This window comes from Apis florea, unplaced genomic scaffold (assembly GCF_048593485.1).
Source record: "Apis florea isolate Af1SG1 unplaced genomic scaffold, ASM4859348v1 contig_2495_pilon, whole genome shotgun sequence".
NCBI classification, from domain to species: domain Eukaryota; kingdom Metazoa; phylum Arthropoda; class Insecta; order Hymenoptera; family Apidae; genus Apis; species Apis florea.
This window is the reverse complement of record NW_028256595.1, coordinates 1,228,769-1,244,721: the sequence shown is the minus strand read 5'-3', so window position 1 is coordinate 1,244,721 and position 15,953 is coordinate 1,228,769. Positions and strand designations below refer to the sequence as shown.

The following is a 15,953-nucleotide window of genomic DNA, read 5'->3' as shown; positions in this document are numbered from 1 at the left end:
ATCTTGATCTTATTCTTACTACAGTCCTTAATATTTTGCTGGAAATTGAAAAAAGTTTACAACAATACAGAGAAATATATATTGTTACAATAAAGAATAATAATAAAAAATTAAAATAATAAAAAATATTCTTTCTTAAAGTTTTATGATACAAAATTACCGAAAAAAATTTTGGAATTATAAATACATTTATTCATTATTTTTTTAAAATAATTGAACAATTCCCATGAATTATAGGAGCAAGGTCGTTTGTGTTCAAATCGTATCAAAGTCATAAAAAGACTATTCACAGGTTGAGATAAATCTCCAAGTTCAGTTAAATGACGTTACATCATAAATCAAAGACAACCCTCGTTATGCTTATATGATTATTTTAAAGATGTCTTGAAAATATTTTTCTATTTTTCAGATTTTTTTATAGAAACATGTTTTAAATATTATTATAATAATTTAGTTTTTTAGCATTTAAAAAATCAATATAATTTAATTGTGACATGATATGAAATATGAATAATTGTTTTAATATATTTTTTTTTAAGATATATAATAAATATATTTTATATATTGTTTTATAATAATTGAATAAATAAAAAGTAAAATATAAATAAAAAATATTATTTCTAAAAATGTGTATTTTAAAATGAATTTACTCTTTTGAATTATGTATATATACAGACATAGATGAAATCAAACATTTAATATATATTATATATTATATATTACAAATTTGAAATTAAATACATTTATTCATTACTTTTTTATATTTATATAATTTAATAACAATTTGCAAAATAAATATTTGTTTATACAATTTGCAAATTATAATATTTTAATATAATATTTAATTAATTTCATTAAATTAATTTATTTAATTTAAAGTAATCTTAGCAAAAATAATACAAATTAATAAAATAAAAATAAATTTTTATTGTAATAGAAAAAAACTTTTAATGCAATATACATATTTTTAAAATTTTAGAAAATTAAAATCATGTCTGTATATATATAATATAGCAATTATATATAATATAGTATTATAACAAGAATTTAAGTATGTTAAGGAATAAATTAAGTACAAATAAATAAACAATTTGCTTGAAAGAAACAATTTTTTTTTTAATATAAACAAGAATTAATATCACCCAAATATAACAATTGAATATCTACATCTGCATTTTACAAACTATTTACTCATTTTTTGATAACAAAAAGTACATTGCAACATCAATATTTAACACTTTCTATAAATAATCTTACATAAATTTCAATATAATAACTGATCAATATAATAATTGATTAAGTAATTAACACACAAATGTACCACATCATGTAACAGAAAAAATATAATACGAAATAACGTTTTTCATATTCATCTTAAAGTAGAAATAAAACAATAAATCATTAATTAATAAATTACATATACAACAAAGTAATATATTATTATTAAATATATTTAATTTAGTCAAGTTATTTAATTAAAACTTTAATTTAAACGAATTGGTTTTATATGAATTAAAAGAATATGTATGTAGAACAATTGTACATATACAAATATATATTAGAACAACATCATCATTTTTATTATGAGTGAAATATAAAGAAAATTAACAATAAAAATTTTTTCAAAAAATTCACTCAGTCTCTTATCACATGATTTGTTGTACCAAAAATTAAGTGAATATGATCTGCATAAAGTGTATTATAGTATTAAAAAAAATGCAATTTTTTTCAAAAATTTTGATATTGAAATCAAAATTATATATAAATATGAAATATTGATATGATATAATTACAGAATTTACAAATATTTTTGTTTTGTGGGAATGTTTTTTTTGAAAACATTGTGGCATAAATGCAGTATATAGAATACAGTATCATTTGCACATTTCATTTCTAGAATATTGCACATAAATTTTTATTTAAATTACTTAAATCTTTCTCTTTTTTCTACAATTATTTGAAAATCAATGAAAATATCAATTTTATAAATAAGACCAAATAAATTCCATTTAATTATATATAACTATTTAATATCAATTAATTAATATCATTTCTTAAACAATTAAAAAAATTTAAAATTCATTATTTACTGTAATTAATATTAATTATATATCTTTTTATTATAAAACAGAACTAAGATTAGATTAATTGCATTAATTATTAAGAAAATGCATATATATATTAAAATTATATAACATATAACATGTGTACTGATTTCCCAATAATGTTATTTTTTTTTTTTATTTTAATTTGAAAACAATTATTAAATAATTGCATGATAATAAAGAATTTGTCATGTTATAAACAATATTGCAAATATTAGCAATTCTGCAATATATTAATAACAATTATACAACATATTAAAATTTAAGTTTTATGTATATTCTTTTTTTTTATATATATATATAAAAGACTAGTAAACATGTATTGTTTTTTTATAAATTTTCAAATGGAATTTTATTATTTTGTAAGCAATGTTTTCAAAAATTTTTCATAATTAAATTTTGAAATACTTAATATATATTTTTGAAAATAGATTTAATTAAGTAACAATTGAAATTGTATTATATTTTAAGATGGTATCATATTGTTTTTAAAAAGCATAATGTTTTTATTTTAAGAAACAATTATTGTTCTCATAATATAAATTTGCAGAATACTGCATTAACTTAATATTAAATTTCAAATGCATATAAAATATAACACCATTTTATTAAAGATTACAGATACCAAATACATGTATACATGTACCAAATGCTATATGGTGTGAATGAATATAAACAAAGATATTTAATGGAATATAGTCCAAAACTTTTCTTATTTCTAGTGCCAGTTTTATAGATGTGTATAAGAAATCTTTTGTACATATATAAAAACATTATACTATTAAAGTATCCTTGTTGATTGAAAAATTGGATACTCAAAGAAAGTCTTTACATATAACAATTTTGAATAATCATATATTTTTAATTTGATCAAAAGATACCATTTTAATTTTTATTTTATCATTATGATGTAGTAAAATATCCAGATAAATGTCCATAAATATGTTCATTAGCTACAATTTTAAGAGTTCTTTCAATGGTGTGTGCGCAATATCCTTTTGACTGTTTAACATTTGATATAAAATCAAACAGTCAATCATTCTTAGACTTTGTTTCATTTTCAAGTTGACTACCTTCATCTTCCTCATCTGAATAATTTGTAGGTGCTTCACCAGGTTTTAATAATCTTCCTACATAATCATATTTTTCTAAAATAAAAAAAATGAAAATAATAATATTTATAGTATGATTAATTTTAATGTAATTTTAATTTAAACTATATAAAATAAATTTAATCTCAAATTTTATAAACTAAAATTTAATATATAAAGATTTATTATGATGATACATTAATATTAAGATACATAAAAAAAATTCTAAAAATATATTTTTTTAAAATTAAAGTAACAAATATCATTTTGTATTTTATAACTTCATATTCTTTATTGAAAAAATATATCTTAAATAATTACCTTTAAATTGTTCTTCCCATTCTCTTATAGATTCCATTTCTCCAGTTTTCAAATCACTTAGATCATCATATTCCTGTGATGTTTCCAATGAAAATTTTGCTAAGGCTCTACTAATATCTTTTCCACCAAATACTTCATATGGAGCACCTATAAAATAAAATAGATAAAAATAAATAAAATATTTAAAAAAAAAAGTTGAAAATAATTATATTTGTTAATTATTTTTATAGATAAATTTTTTAATTTATTTAATGAGATTTTTTATATATTGTAATTGAATGTCATAATTAAATAATGACCGAAATGTAAGTCATCTACTATTAATCTCAAGTCATGTTTTTATATCATAATTATCATGATTAATATTCATGATGTTTGTAAATTATTTTACGTAAGCAGAGGTCAAGCGATAACCAAGACGAAGATGAAGAAACATTAAAAAATTGAGGTAGGTAAGAAAATATAACAATTAAGTAATTTTGTGTACGATATGAACTCATTTCTAATCATATAAATTAGTAAAAGATTATATGCTTACCAGGACCATAAAAGTGGGCACCACGGGTACAATCATAGATACTACCGTTTATAGCAATTAATATTCGTCCATCTGGTCCCTTACCATTATACTTTTTTAATTCTTCAAGTGTAAAATCACGACGCAATTGTGGCAGTTTTTTTATTTCTTTCACAGGTTCTTCAATTTTTGTCTTACTTTTAACAATTTTGTAAACCAAAAGGGCAATTACGCCTACTAAAACAAGATTTATTGGACTCTTTACAATTTCAGTTATAAAACTTGAAAGTAGTGGTTGACTTTCATGTCCGGTAGAAGTTGAAGTGGAACCCGGCGAGTCATTCTTTTCCGCCATTTTGACCACCAGTTCTTGAGTGATGAAGAATAAAACGATATTTCTTTATGATTGATTAATTTCGCGTTATGCGTGTATTTTATAATTTTTGCACAAATTTAAAATGATTTTTTGAAAAATTAAATTAGTATCTGTCAAATTATATCGTTTAAACCGTATCGTACAACCTCAATCATGTACTGATAACATGCCGGTGCTGGCTACTCTAGCACCTATACTGATGTGATTATGTTCTATAACATACTACCCCACTACTAAATTGTATGCCGAGAACTATATAAGATTTTTATTTGTTTGATGTTAGTCAAGATAATAAAATTTATTAATTTAAAAACAATATTTATTATTATGATTTTTATTTTATAATAATTTTTTCATTAAATTTACAATTACAAATATATGAAAATTAAAAAATTATTGTTTATTTATTAAAAAAAATTAGATTTCAAGCATTTTAACATAAAAATATTAATAATATATATTTTATTAAAATTAATAATAACTTTATAGTGCAATATATATAAATTAAAAAAAATAAATTAAAATTTTACATTAGACATAATGTGTATACATAAAGACATCGTTTTAAAATTTGACGAATTGAAAATCATAATTATTTAAATTTTTATAAACCATATATTTTTTTAATTTTTTATATAAAAAGTATAGTTTAATCTTAAAAATAATAAAAATAAATAAATTTTATTACAATTCATAGAAATAATTATTTTTATAAAAATAAATAATTTATTTAAAATTTTTATTTCTTTAGAATATCTTTTTCAATTAAATTAATATAGTTAAGATATATTTTAATTTATTGAAAATTGGATATTATTATATTGAACATCATGATTCAGCAAAATTTTTCAAAGTCATGCTATGTTATAGTTCTTCGTTATCATTTATATATAGTATACTTTCCGTATGAAAAATTTTAACAAATGAAATTTTGACCAATATATATTGCCGTTAGATGTCACTGTTATTCTTCATATGTTTTATTAATATTTATGAAATATATAACATTGCAAGTTTAGTTTATATGTATATATATATATATATATATATATATATAACATTATATATATTTTTTATATTTTACATTAAGTACGTATAAAAATGTATTTTAATTTGATATTATATTGAATAAATTAATGTATTTATAAATAAATGTATTTTAATTTGATATTATATTAAATAAATTATTAAAATACATAAAATTAGTAAATTTAACAATATATGATTCTTGATAATAGTAAAGTAATAATATAGATAATAAAAAAAGTGAATCTTATAATTGTTGAAGATTTTTTATTGACAATGATATGTACATATTTTTAATATCTATTATTATTAATATTTAATATTTAATTTGTGTACATTGTGTTTTATATTGTATTTAATATTTATTTTTTAAAGAAAAACATACAGAACAATTGTTACATTCATTGATTCCAATGATTAATAATTTCTCTTGAAACATATTGACTGATTACTAAATCAGATATTTAGTAGTAGTAGAACATGGAATTTCCTGGACATGAAATGCATCATATGCTTTTTCCATTTAGCTTTGATTTGCTTAATTATTTGATTGAGTTATAGATGTTGCAGTAATATATTTTGTTTTTATTTCTTGCTTCAAAAATAAAAATATACAATTATTGCAATGTTTCTAAATAATACTTTATCTTGAAATATGATACTGTACAATTTTTTCCCATTTAAAGAAGTTCTTATAGTGAATTAATATATTTTTCATAATTTTACAATCTATTAACAAATATTGCCAGATATCACTATTTATTTGATTTTCATGTTGTGTGGTATGTGCATGAAATAAAAGAATTAATTGTTGGATAAGTTTTTGTTTTTCTGGATCAACAGATTTTATAACACCTGAAAACAGACTATTAACTAATTAAATTATTTGAAAAAACAAATTTATTTTAAAATTTATTTTAAAATAGTTTGTTTACCAATTGGAATACTGGTAAACAAGTATCAGGTATTTGACCCTGAGTAGTTTGTTATTAACTTCTAGTTAATGCATCAAATTGAGGTTTTGACTATACTTGATATAAATAATTAAGTTCGTTAAGCCATATTACCTTCTTATCTATTCATCACATTTGTGGAACCAATGGGATCTTTAATTCTTAAAAATCTGCTTTTTTTGACAACCATATTTCTTTTTATTCCTATTTCTTTTTGTTGTGGTGAAACAATAGAATTATTAGTACACTTGTAAATCACTAGCTGAAGATTTTACTTAAAAATTAATGATTTCTCAATTACATATAATTATATATGATTAATAATTATATTGTGCATTGTTAATAAGATGGCAAAAAATAAGATTTAGTCTTATTTAGAGATAAGTCAACTTACACAATCATATAGTCATTCACATTCTTATATAATTGGATTTATCACATCTATTAACTACCGCTGATAATATTTGTTTGAAAGTATATTTGAAATATACTTTATTACCTATACTCCTTTATCAAATCGAATATCAACTTATAATACAATATAGACTCGTACAATAATTATAATCGAATCTTAAAAAAAAGCTGAAATTTTTCAAATTGTAGTGATTGAAATATTGAAGTAGAAATTTAAGAAGAATAAATGAAAATATTTAATTTTATAAATGAAAATTCGATAAAAAGCTTTGTATAAAGGTTAATACTGGTTCCAATTATAATAAAAGAAATTTTTGAAATATTATGCATAAATTATTTATTGCATATATATAAATATAGTCAATTGAATTTTACTTTTTTATTTATTTAAATTTTATTTATGGAGAGATAAAACTTCGAAGATTTTTCTTATAAAATGATAAAATTTGATAAATAGATTCCAAAAAAAAAAACAATTTTATTGTTAGAAATATATGAAATAAAAATTATATGTATTTAAAAATGCTTTATTTTTCGAATTATATTAAAAGGAATCATATTGATTTCTTTCATTGTCTAGTAAATAAAAAAAAAAATAATTTTCCTTCTATAATAGTATCACACGTGCACATTATCGACAATTGGTAACTTTGATATTTGAAATCGCTATTCATAATGACATTTTATTATATACTTTTAATATTTATCTATAGAACATTAGAATATCCCATAAATCCTTCGGAATCCGAAATTCGTCTAAAATAAAATTCTTAAGTGATCGAAGTTACAATAATAATATAAATATCATATTTAATATCTATTTTTTCTATGAATTTAGATAAAGGAACCAATATGATAATCAATAATGCAAATTTAAATTGTTTATAACTTCATAAATAAACATCAATATTTTGTACATAAAAATATATTTTTGTATTTGTTTGTTCTTTAGAATTAATTTTGCAATAATGTTTCACATGATATATATATATATATATTAAATATCTTTATGATATATATATATATATATTAAAAAATATATTTATCTTGCTTAATTTGATATTGATTTAATAATTTTAATAAATTATTAAGATATATACAATTAATAAAACTTAACAATATCTATCATTATAGTAGTAAATTGTTCAATATATATAAGGAAATTAAATCATTCACAATTATTAAAAGACTAGTTTATTGATACTAATATCTACATATTATTTCATGTATGATTATTATTTAGATTTGTGCATGTGTTTTATATATTTTATGAAATTATATAATATGTTTCTTGTATTTAATTGTATTATACTTATATTGGACGGCATGAAAGTGATAATAATATTTTTATCTTTTATATTTCTACTAAATATGGAAATGTTTAGATTTTTTATTCATGATTTTTCTTCTTGAAAATCAAGATAGGGATGAATATCAAGAGTGGATGAAATCATATTGACATCTATTTTTTCTGAGCACATTGGACATGTTTTCTCAGATTCAATGATCCTAATATATCAGAATATAATACGTAGTACAAAATATAACTTTATATATGCATTATTTTTCAAATAAGATGTTAATACATACCTTAAAAATTCACTTCTTATACAAGGAAAATCACATTGTGGACATACTGCAAAATCATCTTCAACAATATGTCGGCCCTAAAAATTATCATGCTCAATTAAAAAAAAAAATACATTAAAACATTCAAAATGTCTAATAATACTTTAAAAAACACTAACTGTAGCTACACAAAAAGGTATTGTATTTTTACACTTGTCACAAGTAATTTCTGTCTCTGGAAGTTTACTTTTACAATATGGACATGGAGTTAAAGGTTCATCTTCAATTTCGTTATCTTTTGATTTTGGTGGTTTTCTTACAATTGCTTCAATCTTTTTACTATACTTAGCATCAATTTGACTTCTATATTCTGGACGCATCAACATAGCAGCATAATTAAATGCAGCATACTTTAATCCAGCTCTTTGACATTCTATTACAGTAGATGTTAAGATTGGAACAATATCTGAAGTAAAAAAGGAGATTAATATTAATAAATTATATATTATTTTAAAATATATAAATATTTTTTTACTAACGTGATGGAAATTTTGATATATTATTGGCAACTCTTATTAACATACGAGCACCACGTAAATGATCATTTTTTTTTACATGAAGTCTGACAAGAATATAGGAATGCAAAAGTCTTAAATTGTTTTGCATTTCTAAAGGTATATTAATCTTATTTTTTTTTAATTCTTGATACATGCCAAATAGAACATCATGAGCACTTCTATAATTTCCTGTAAAATAAATTTATTTAATATTTCAATATAAAAAATAAGATAATTTAAAATAAAGAAAAATTTTAAATAAAAAATTTTAATAAAACCATTTTATTAAAAAAAATTTTTAATAAAAAAATTTTAATAAAACAATAATATGAAGTTGTGAAAAATTAAAGAAATAAAAAACTATTTCCTGATTGTTGAAAAATTTCTAGTATTTTGCGAGAAAAATAAAAATAAAAAAATCATCTAATATTGTATGATAACAAGAAACCATGAAAAAATTGTTTTTTAAAATATTTAAAATATGAAATTTATTAATAAATTGATAATAAGAATAAATTATTTAAATAAAAATTAAAAATTAGTAAAATTTTGAAAATTTCAATGTTTTTAAAATTTTACTCCTTATAATTAGAAATGCATATGATATATATATTATTTCGGCATTAATTGATATCGCTATATATAATTATATATAATAATTTACTTATTATATTATTTATACTATTATAATACTTATTATTAAATTATTAATGTATAACTGAAATTATAGAAACTATTATAAATAGAAATATTATAAAAGATACCATTAATTTGTTCTTCATTTGCAATTATAATTGCTGTTTTTGCAGCTTCTTTATATTGTTTTCTAGCCATATATAATCGAAATAGATATTTAGGATCCTATAACGAATAAATATAATATATAATAATCAACTATTAAATTAATATATTACATATATTTTTACTAAAAAATACCTTTGGCAATCCATCTCCACCTAATAAAAAATCAATCAATTGATTTGCTAATTTATCATCTTTTGATGAAGCAACTGTATCAATAGCTAATGTAAGAACTTCATTTTCATCTGTTACTAATTGTACAGCTTTTAATAAATGTCGTAATGCTTTTTGATATTCTTTAGCATGGAAATAATATTTTCCAGCTAAAAAATTATTTTTCTGAGATTCAAAATGCATAGCAAGACTTTTAAAATCTTCTGTCCGTGAATTACTATCATCAATCGTATTTATTAAAATTTCTCCATATAATTCCATTTTTCCATGTTGGTTAGCTAATTGAAAAGCTTCTTCATGACAATTTGATAAAATTAAAAATTTAATTGCTGAATTATAATCATTCATCTTTTGAAAATATTTTGCAACCATTTTAGCTCCTTCTATACTTTTAGTTTGTTGTACTATTTCAACACTTCGAGCTAGAATTAAGAAGTTATATATATAAATTCCAAATAATATTTAAAACATAATATTACATTACCAGGATTATTTAAATATTCCAAATTAATTCTAATTATGTTTTCGTAATCTTTTGCAATCTCATATGCCTTTGCTGCTTCTTCATATTTGCCTTCAGTTTCTTTGGCTTTAGCATATTGTATATTAATTTTGGCAGATGAAATTTGTGGTAAAAGCTGTCCCACTTTTGGCCAATTTTTTAATTTTATATATGCAGAAGCTGCTTTATCAAAATATTCAGCTTTTTCATATAATAAAGCTGCTTCATTAAATTGCTATAACAATTAATAATATATATACATATATATATATATATATATATATATATATATATATATATATATATATATATATTTGAAATATACATTTATAGTCACAATACATACCTTCATTGATTCTAATATTTCTGCACACTCTTTTCTTAATTGTCTTGAACTTTCATTATCCATAGCTATACTCACACCTTTTCTACTATCCCCACATCTGATTGACATTCTTGCAATTCCAGCAAGACATAGATTTCGATGATGAGGATTATATATAGTTGTATTATATATATTATTTAAATTTACCAATCCACGTTCGTAATTTGTTAATGCTTTTGGATAATTACCCCTAAAAATATTTATATATTTCTTATCTATGTGTAATAAAATAATAAAAAAGAAAATGAATATAGAAATTAATATTCAACTTTAAATACTAAACACAAGTAATTTATAAATTTTATGTTCTTACATAAACTCTAATTGTTGAGCATATTCTCTAGCAATATATGGAATTTCATCAGCTTTCAATTTTTGAGCTAAATTTAATGCCTGCTCCCATTGCATTAAGTCTCTTCTCAAATATAAGGCTTGAACTGGTTCTGATGATTGTAAAAAAAATTGCTCTGCCTGATTGTAATTACCAAGTAAGATGCATGCATGTCCACATAATAATGGTAATTCATCTATAGTTTCCATGTTTTGTAATGCCCAAACCATTGCAACTTCTTCTAAATAACGATAAATTCGAAGTGCTGTGATAGAAATAATATGTATATAATTTATATATATTTCTTATTTATATGTATAATGATTTCGAAATATAATAATAATGACAAAAAGAAAACGAATACCGAAATCAATATTTAAATTTGCAATTGCATTTTCTCCTAATTTTAACCATGATTCTTTTTCGTTGATTTTTTCACATGTAATCCATGCCTGCTCAAATCTGAAATACAAAGAATTATAAATAATAATAGAATAAATAGAATCATAAAATCATAGAATAGAATAATAGAAATAGAATAAATATCTTATATTTAAAATAGATAAAAATGTAATGTTTTGTACCTTCTACAAAGAATTTGATTTTCTAATATTTCTTTCATTTTTGTATATTCTACAATATTTCCTATATCTTCATGAGAAGATAATGTAATCTGCATTAACTTATTACTTGTTGAACTTAATGTCAATTCTCCAGAGTACATCAATAGCGGTAATGTTTCAGATGGTAGTTTTGTTGAGTTTATCTTTATAATTTTTATACCTATTTTCAAAAAATATATATTTGTATTTATTATATATTGTATATATTATATGATTTTCAAATTTCAATTTACCTTCAATAAAATATTTTACAAATATATATGTAGTAACGACAGTTTTATTGTAAATAGCAAATATATTACGTTCCAAAATATTTTGATCCCAAATTAGACCTTGAATGCAGTCTAGACAATCAAGAATTTGTAAAACAGTTTCTTGCACAGGATTATAAATATAAACATCAAACTTATTATCTAAAAAACACAATTGTGTTCCATTTGTATCTAAATAAATTTCTTTTATACCATTATTGTGTATATGTTCAGTAGACTGATTAAAAATCTCTAGACAAAAATAAATTATATGGCCCATCTAAATATATCATAAATACAAGTTAATTTCAACATTGTTTATTTAGAACTTTATACATTTATATAAATAACTTACATCACTACCATAGATTAAAAAATCAGTACTGAGGGCATGGCACGTTATTTTGTAATCTGAAGCATTTAAACCTGGGAACATTTTTGTATCTTTCCCTTCTTTTGTTAATGTTTGATCTATTTTAATCTACAAGAATAATATATTAATATACACATGTAGTTAATTTATTAATATATTATAATAATAATTTGTATGTGTTTTAATATACTTGTTACCGAATGCAATTGTAATTTGCCATCAAATAAAACAGATGCATAAGTCTCATTCAATCGTATACAATCTATTGTTGCTAAGTAATCTCTTTCAAAGTGGATTGTAGTATTATAATTGATGCCTGATATGTCCCAGAATAATGCTCTATTATTTAATCCCACTGCTACATGCATAGGACCAATTGCTAATACTGATGGTTCTATTATGGTATTAATTATTATTGGTTCTGATTTCTCCTAAAAAATAATTTTAAATATTTGAATATAATTTTATAAATATAAATTTTTAATTTTTATACATCTACCTTATCCAATGTATAAAGATAAATTGTAACTTCTGTTAAACTAGTAAGTAATGCAATTCTATTTCCATAAACGCTAAATAATTTAGGAATCTGTATTAAATAAACTAAAATATTTCCACTATAAGTTACAGTTGCTATCATTGTGCCATCCATTGACCATTCTATTGTACTAATACCGGTTTCACCATTTATTGTAATCAATTTTTCAGTCTCTTCTAAATTTTGTAAATTATGTATTTTTATATTATTATCTCCACATGTAGCAATTTTTCCTATTACTTGACTTATAGCCAGGTCAGTTAAGGAATCTTTATGATTCTTAACTTGAAATAATTCCTGACCAACTTCTTTAATGTGAGTGGATATTGCAGTGAAATATCCAGTTTGAAAACCAACTAAAATATATCCATCCCCATACCTGTAATACAATATTTGGAATAAAAAAAGATAATTGAATTTAAATAATTTCTTAAATCTTACCATTTATAAGTAACAATAGGACCATAACGTTTTTGAAAAGCTAATTCAATAGGATTTTCTGGATCCAAAATATTATATAAAAATAAAGTAGTTTTACTAATAATAAGAGATACCTAAGAGCAAACAATAACAAAATAAATACACATATAAACACACAAGTATATGATAGTATTTTTATACTAAATTATATTTATATATATACTAAATATATTTATATACTATTATTAATTTATCTAAAGAAATCATACTGTATTTTCACCCCCAACTCTATGATCCATTTTCATTTCATTAAATTGAATATCAGATGCATCTCCTTGAAGAGGTATTTCACGTCTTGTATCTCCATCACTAGTACTAATAGTTAAAATCTTATCTTCACTGACCAATGCAAGAAGACCCTCATAAGACCAAGCACCACATGTTATCTTTTTTTTGTGTTTTCCCAAAATTGGTATTCGTCTACATATTAATTCATCATTTAATATATATAAGTATATAATATAATAATGTATGTAGGAATATTCCACATAAAGAAACAAAATAACATACTTTGAATTAATATGATCATAAAGTATTAAATTTCCTTTCTGTGTTCCTACTGCTAATAAACAAGTTCTTTTTGCCCATATCATACATGTTAATCCATCTCTTACACCAGCATCAATTTGTGTTTTTTTTCCAGTTGTTGCATCCCATAATATAATAGCAGATGAATTTTGAGATATAATAGCCAATAGATCTCCATCGGAATCCCACCCAAAACCAGTACAAAGACCAGCAATTTGAATACGTTCTTGTAAATCACCTTGTCTATCAAAAATAGCAACTGAGGAATCATAACCAGTAGTTGCTAAATGAGTACTATTACCAGGGCGCCATGAAATATAGACAGTACCAGAACCATGAGGTTGATATAACTGATAAAGAACCTGTATCAAAATATTTGACAAGTATAGCTATGAATAAAATAAATAGTGATAAATGTATTTTGAATAAAGATAAACATCTTCTTTATCATAATCTTTAAATATTTTTTATTATAATTAAAATTTTAAATGCTATAATTCAATAAGTAAAAAAATTGTAGTTTTCATAATAATAAATATATAATAATAAATATATTAACCTACCTTCTCAGTCGACATTTTTGAAATTAAATAGTTTAGCGTTATAATCAAGAAAGCTAAACAGGCTAATTGTTCAATAATATGTATATAAGAACAGTTTGATGCCGCATAGTTAAAAGATTAATTTATTAAATGATATATTTTACATGTAACTTTATATTTCTTTTATTCGCCATGTTGTTTATATTTCGGTAAGCTTGATCAATTTAAAGTTATGTTAATTGTGTACACAATTGTTGCCATGGATATCAATAAGTATCGCGTTAGTAGTAGTATCGCATTTTATAATTAATTTATTTAGTTATTCTTTTTTCTTTAAGCAAAGAAGTGTGCGGTATTTTATTACTATTTTTTTTATATATACAATTATAAATAAATTAGAAATAAAATTAACAAATAAAGTAATAAATGTAATAAATGTATAAAGTGAGGTTAATTAAAGTATGCCATTATTATTTGAACATGATCGATTATTATTTATCATCAAAAAATTGCACGTATTTTGCAACTCGTAATACAATATAGTACAAAGATATGAATTTGCAAGATGATAAGTAAGGTTAAGAAAAAGTAAATGGACCAAACGTGGATGAATGATTAAAATAAGTATGTGCAAAAAAAAAAAGATGATTTAAAATTGAATTTAAATTGCGTTCTTTCATGTCTAAAATGACAAAATATTTTGTAAACAAATGTATATACATGTTTTTGGATATTAAATGTATATACACATCAGGTATGTATATAATTACATTAATATTTTATCGGTAATATTCATCAAAACATTGTGCTGATGATGATTATGTCGAAAGATTAAAATTTTAAATTTATCATCTTTAATAAATAAATTGAAACTGTTGTAATATATTCGTTGTATCTGGATAACAAATGTTTATTCAGCTATCCAGATTTATAAATTCATTTTTAGTTTTTTTCAATAATTTTTAAAATGTTTATATTTTGTCATCATTAATAGTGAGCTCATAGTGTCTTTGTTTAGGAAGAAATAATTATACAAGTATTGCTACGCGTAATTTTTGTTTCGAAATAAGCTATGAAACATTATATCATCTTACGCAACGAGATAAAAGTTGTTTAGTAACAAATTCTAGGGATACAGATAAACGGGTATTATTTATATCTTTTGAATAATTTTGCGCGAACTTGAAGCATTTTAAAGTGTAGAGTAATCATATTATTCAAATAGTTTAGATAAAGCGACGAAAACAAAAGATTCAAAAATAGAACGTTACGAAGAGTTGATGTGATATATAAATGTTTGTCATGAAATGGATGTTAATTCTTTCATAAATTTTAATGTATTACACATATTAGATTTGGCAAGAATGTTATAACTATTGGATAATAATTTTTTCAAATTTTAAACAGTTTAATTTTTAAAAACATTATTCTACTGAATTTGTTTTTTTTTTTTTTTGATTTCGAAAAATCATGAAATGTTTCTGAAATGATTTTGA

General features: G+C 21.3%; 2 protein-coding genes and 1 long non-coding RNA gene across 4 annotated transcripts; all 3 read right to left on the bottom strand.

Annotated features, from left to right (window-relative positions):
• Nucleotides 1-1,095: 1,095 nt before the first annotated feature.
• MSBP (membrane steroid binding protein) lies at nt 1,096-4,976 on the bottom strand. Its single transcript, XM_012490958.2, has 3 exons — nt 4,056-4,976; nt 3,518-3,664; nt 1,096-3,253 (listed from the first exon to the last, which is right to left on the bottom strand). The coding sequence occupies exons 1-3, from the start codon at nt 4,387-4,389 to the stop codon at nt 3,138-3,140; spliced, it is 597 nt and encodes a 198-aa protein (XP_012346412.2). The 5' UTR covers nt 4,390-4,976; the 3' UTR covers nt 1,096-3,137.
• A 710-nt stretch (nt 4,977-5,686) lies between these two features.
• On the bottom strand, nt 5,687-6,781 carry LOC116414362 (uncharacterized). 2 transcript variants are annotated; one of them, XR_015291690.1, is made up of 3 exons: nt 6,504-6,781; nt 6,104-6,302; nt 5,687-6,031 (listed from the first exon to the last, which is right to left on the bottom strand). It is a non-coding gene; the product is annotated as an uncharacterized LOC116414362 (long non-coding RNA). The 2 variants fall into 2 exon arrangements; XR_015291691.1 differs by having other exon boundaries at nt 6,104-6,291.
• Nucleotides 6,782-7,981: 1,200 nt separating this feature from the next.
• Nucleotides 7,982-15,070, bottom strand: Oseg6 (intraflagellar transport protein Oseg6). Its single transcript, XM_086906617.1, has 19 exons — nt 14,479-15,070; nt 13,898-14,277; nt 13,597-13,807; nt 13,349-13,461; nt 12,869-13,286; nt 12,567-12,800; nt 12,352-12,477; nt 11,979-12,276; nt 11,707-11,905; nt 11,487-11,584; nt 11,105-11,387; nt 10,753-10,981; nt 10,389-10,641; nt 9,866-10,326; nt 9,694-9,790; nt 8,912-9,118; nt 8,552-8,838; nt 8,394-8,470; nt 7,982-8,312 (listed from the first exon to the last, which is right to left on the bottom strand). The coding sequence occupies exons 1-19, from the start codon at nt 14,491-14,493 to the stop codon at nt 8,198-8,200; spliced, it is 4,101 nt and encodes a 1,366-aa protein (XP_086762743.1). The 5' UTR covers nt 14,494-15,070; the 3' UTR covers nt 7,982-8,197.
• Between the last annotated feature and the right edge of the window lie 883 nt (nt 15,071-15,953).

What these genes read in the sequence shown, in the direction of transcription:
- MSBP (XM_012490958.2), bottom strand. Translation starts at nt 4,389, where the DNA reads ATGGCGGAAAAGAATGACTCGCCGGGTTCCACTTCAACTTCTACCGGA. An exon ending in TGCCCACTTTTATGGTCCTG is followed by an intron (nt 3,665 to 4,055) that starts GTAAGCATATAA and finishes TTTATTTTATAG; the next exon opens with GTGCTCCATATGAAGTATTT. An exon ending in ATGGGAAGAACAATTTAAAG is followed by an intron (nt 3,254 to 3,517) that starts GTAATTATTTAA and finishes TTTTTATTTTAG; the next exon opens with AAAAATATGATTATGTAGGA.
- Oseg6 (XM_086906617.1), bottom strand. An exon ending in ATCTTTATACATTGGATAAG is followed by an intron (nt 12,801 to 12,868) that starts GTAGATGTATAA and finishes ATTATTTTTTAG; the next exon opens with GAGAAATCAGAACCAATAAT. An exon ending in TGTAAAATATTTTATTGAAG is followed by an intron (nt 11,906 to 11,978) that starts GTAAATTGAAAT and finishes TTTTGAAAATAG; the next exon opens with GTATAAAAATTATAAAGATA.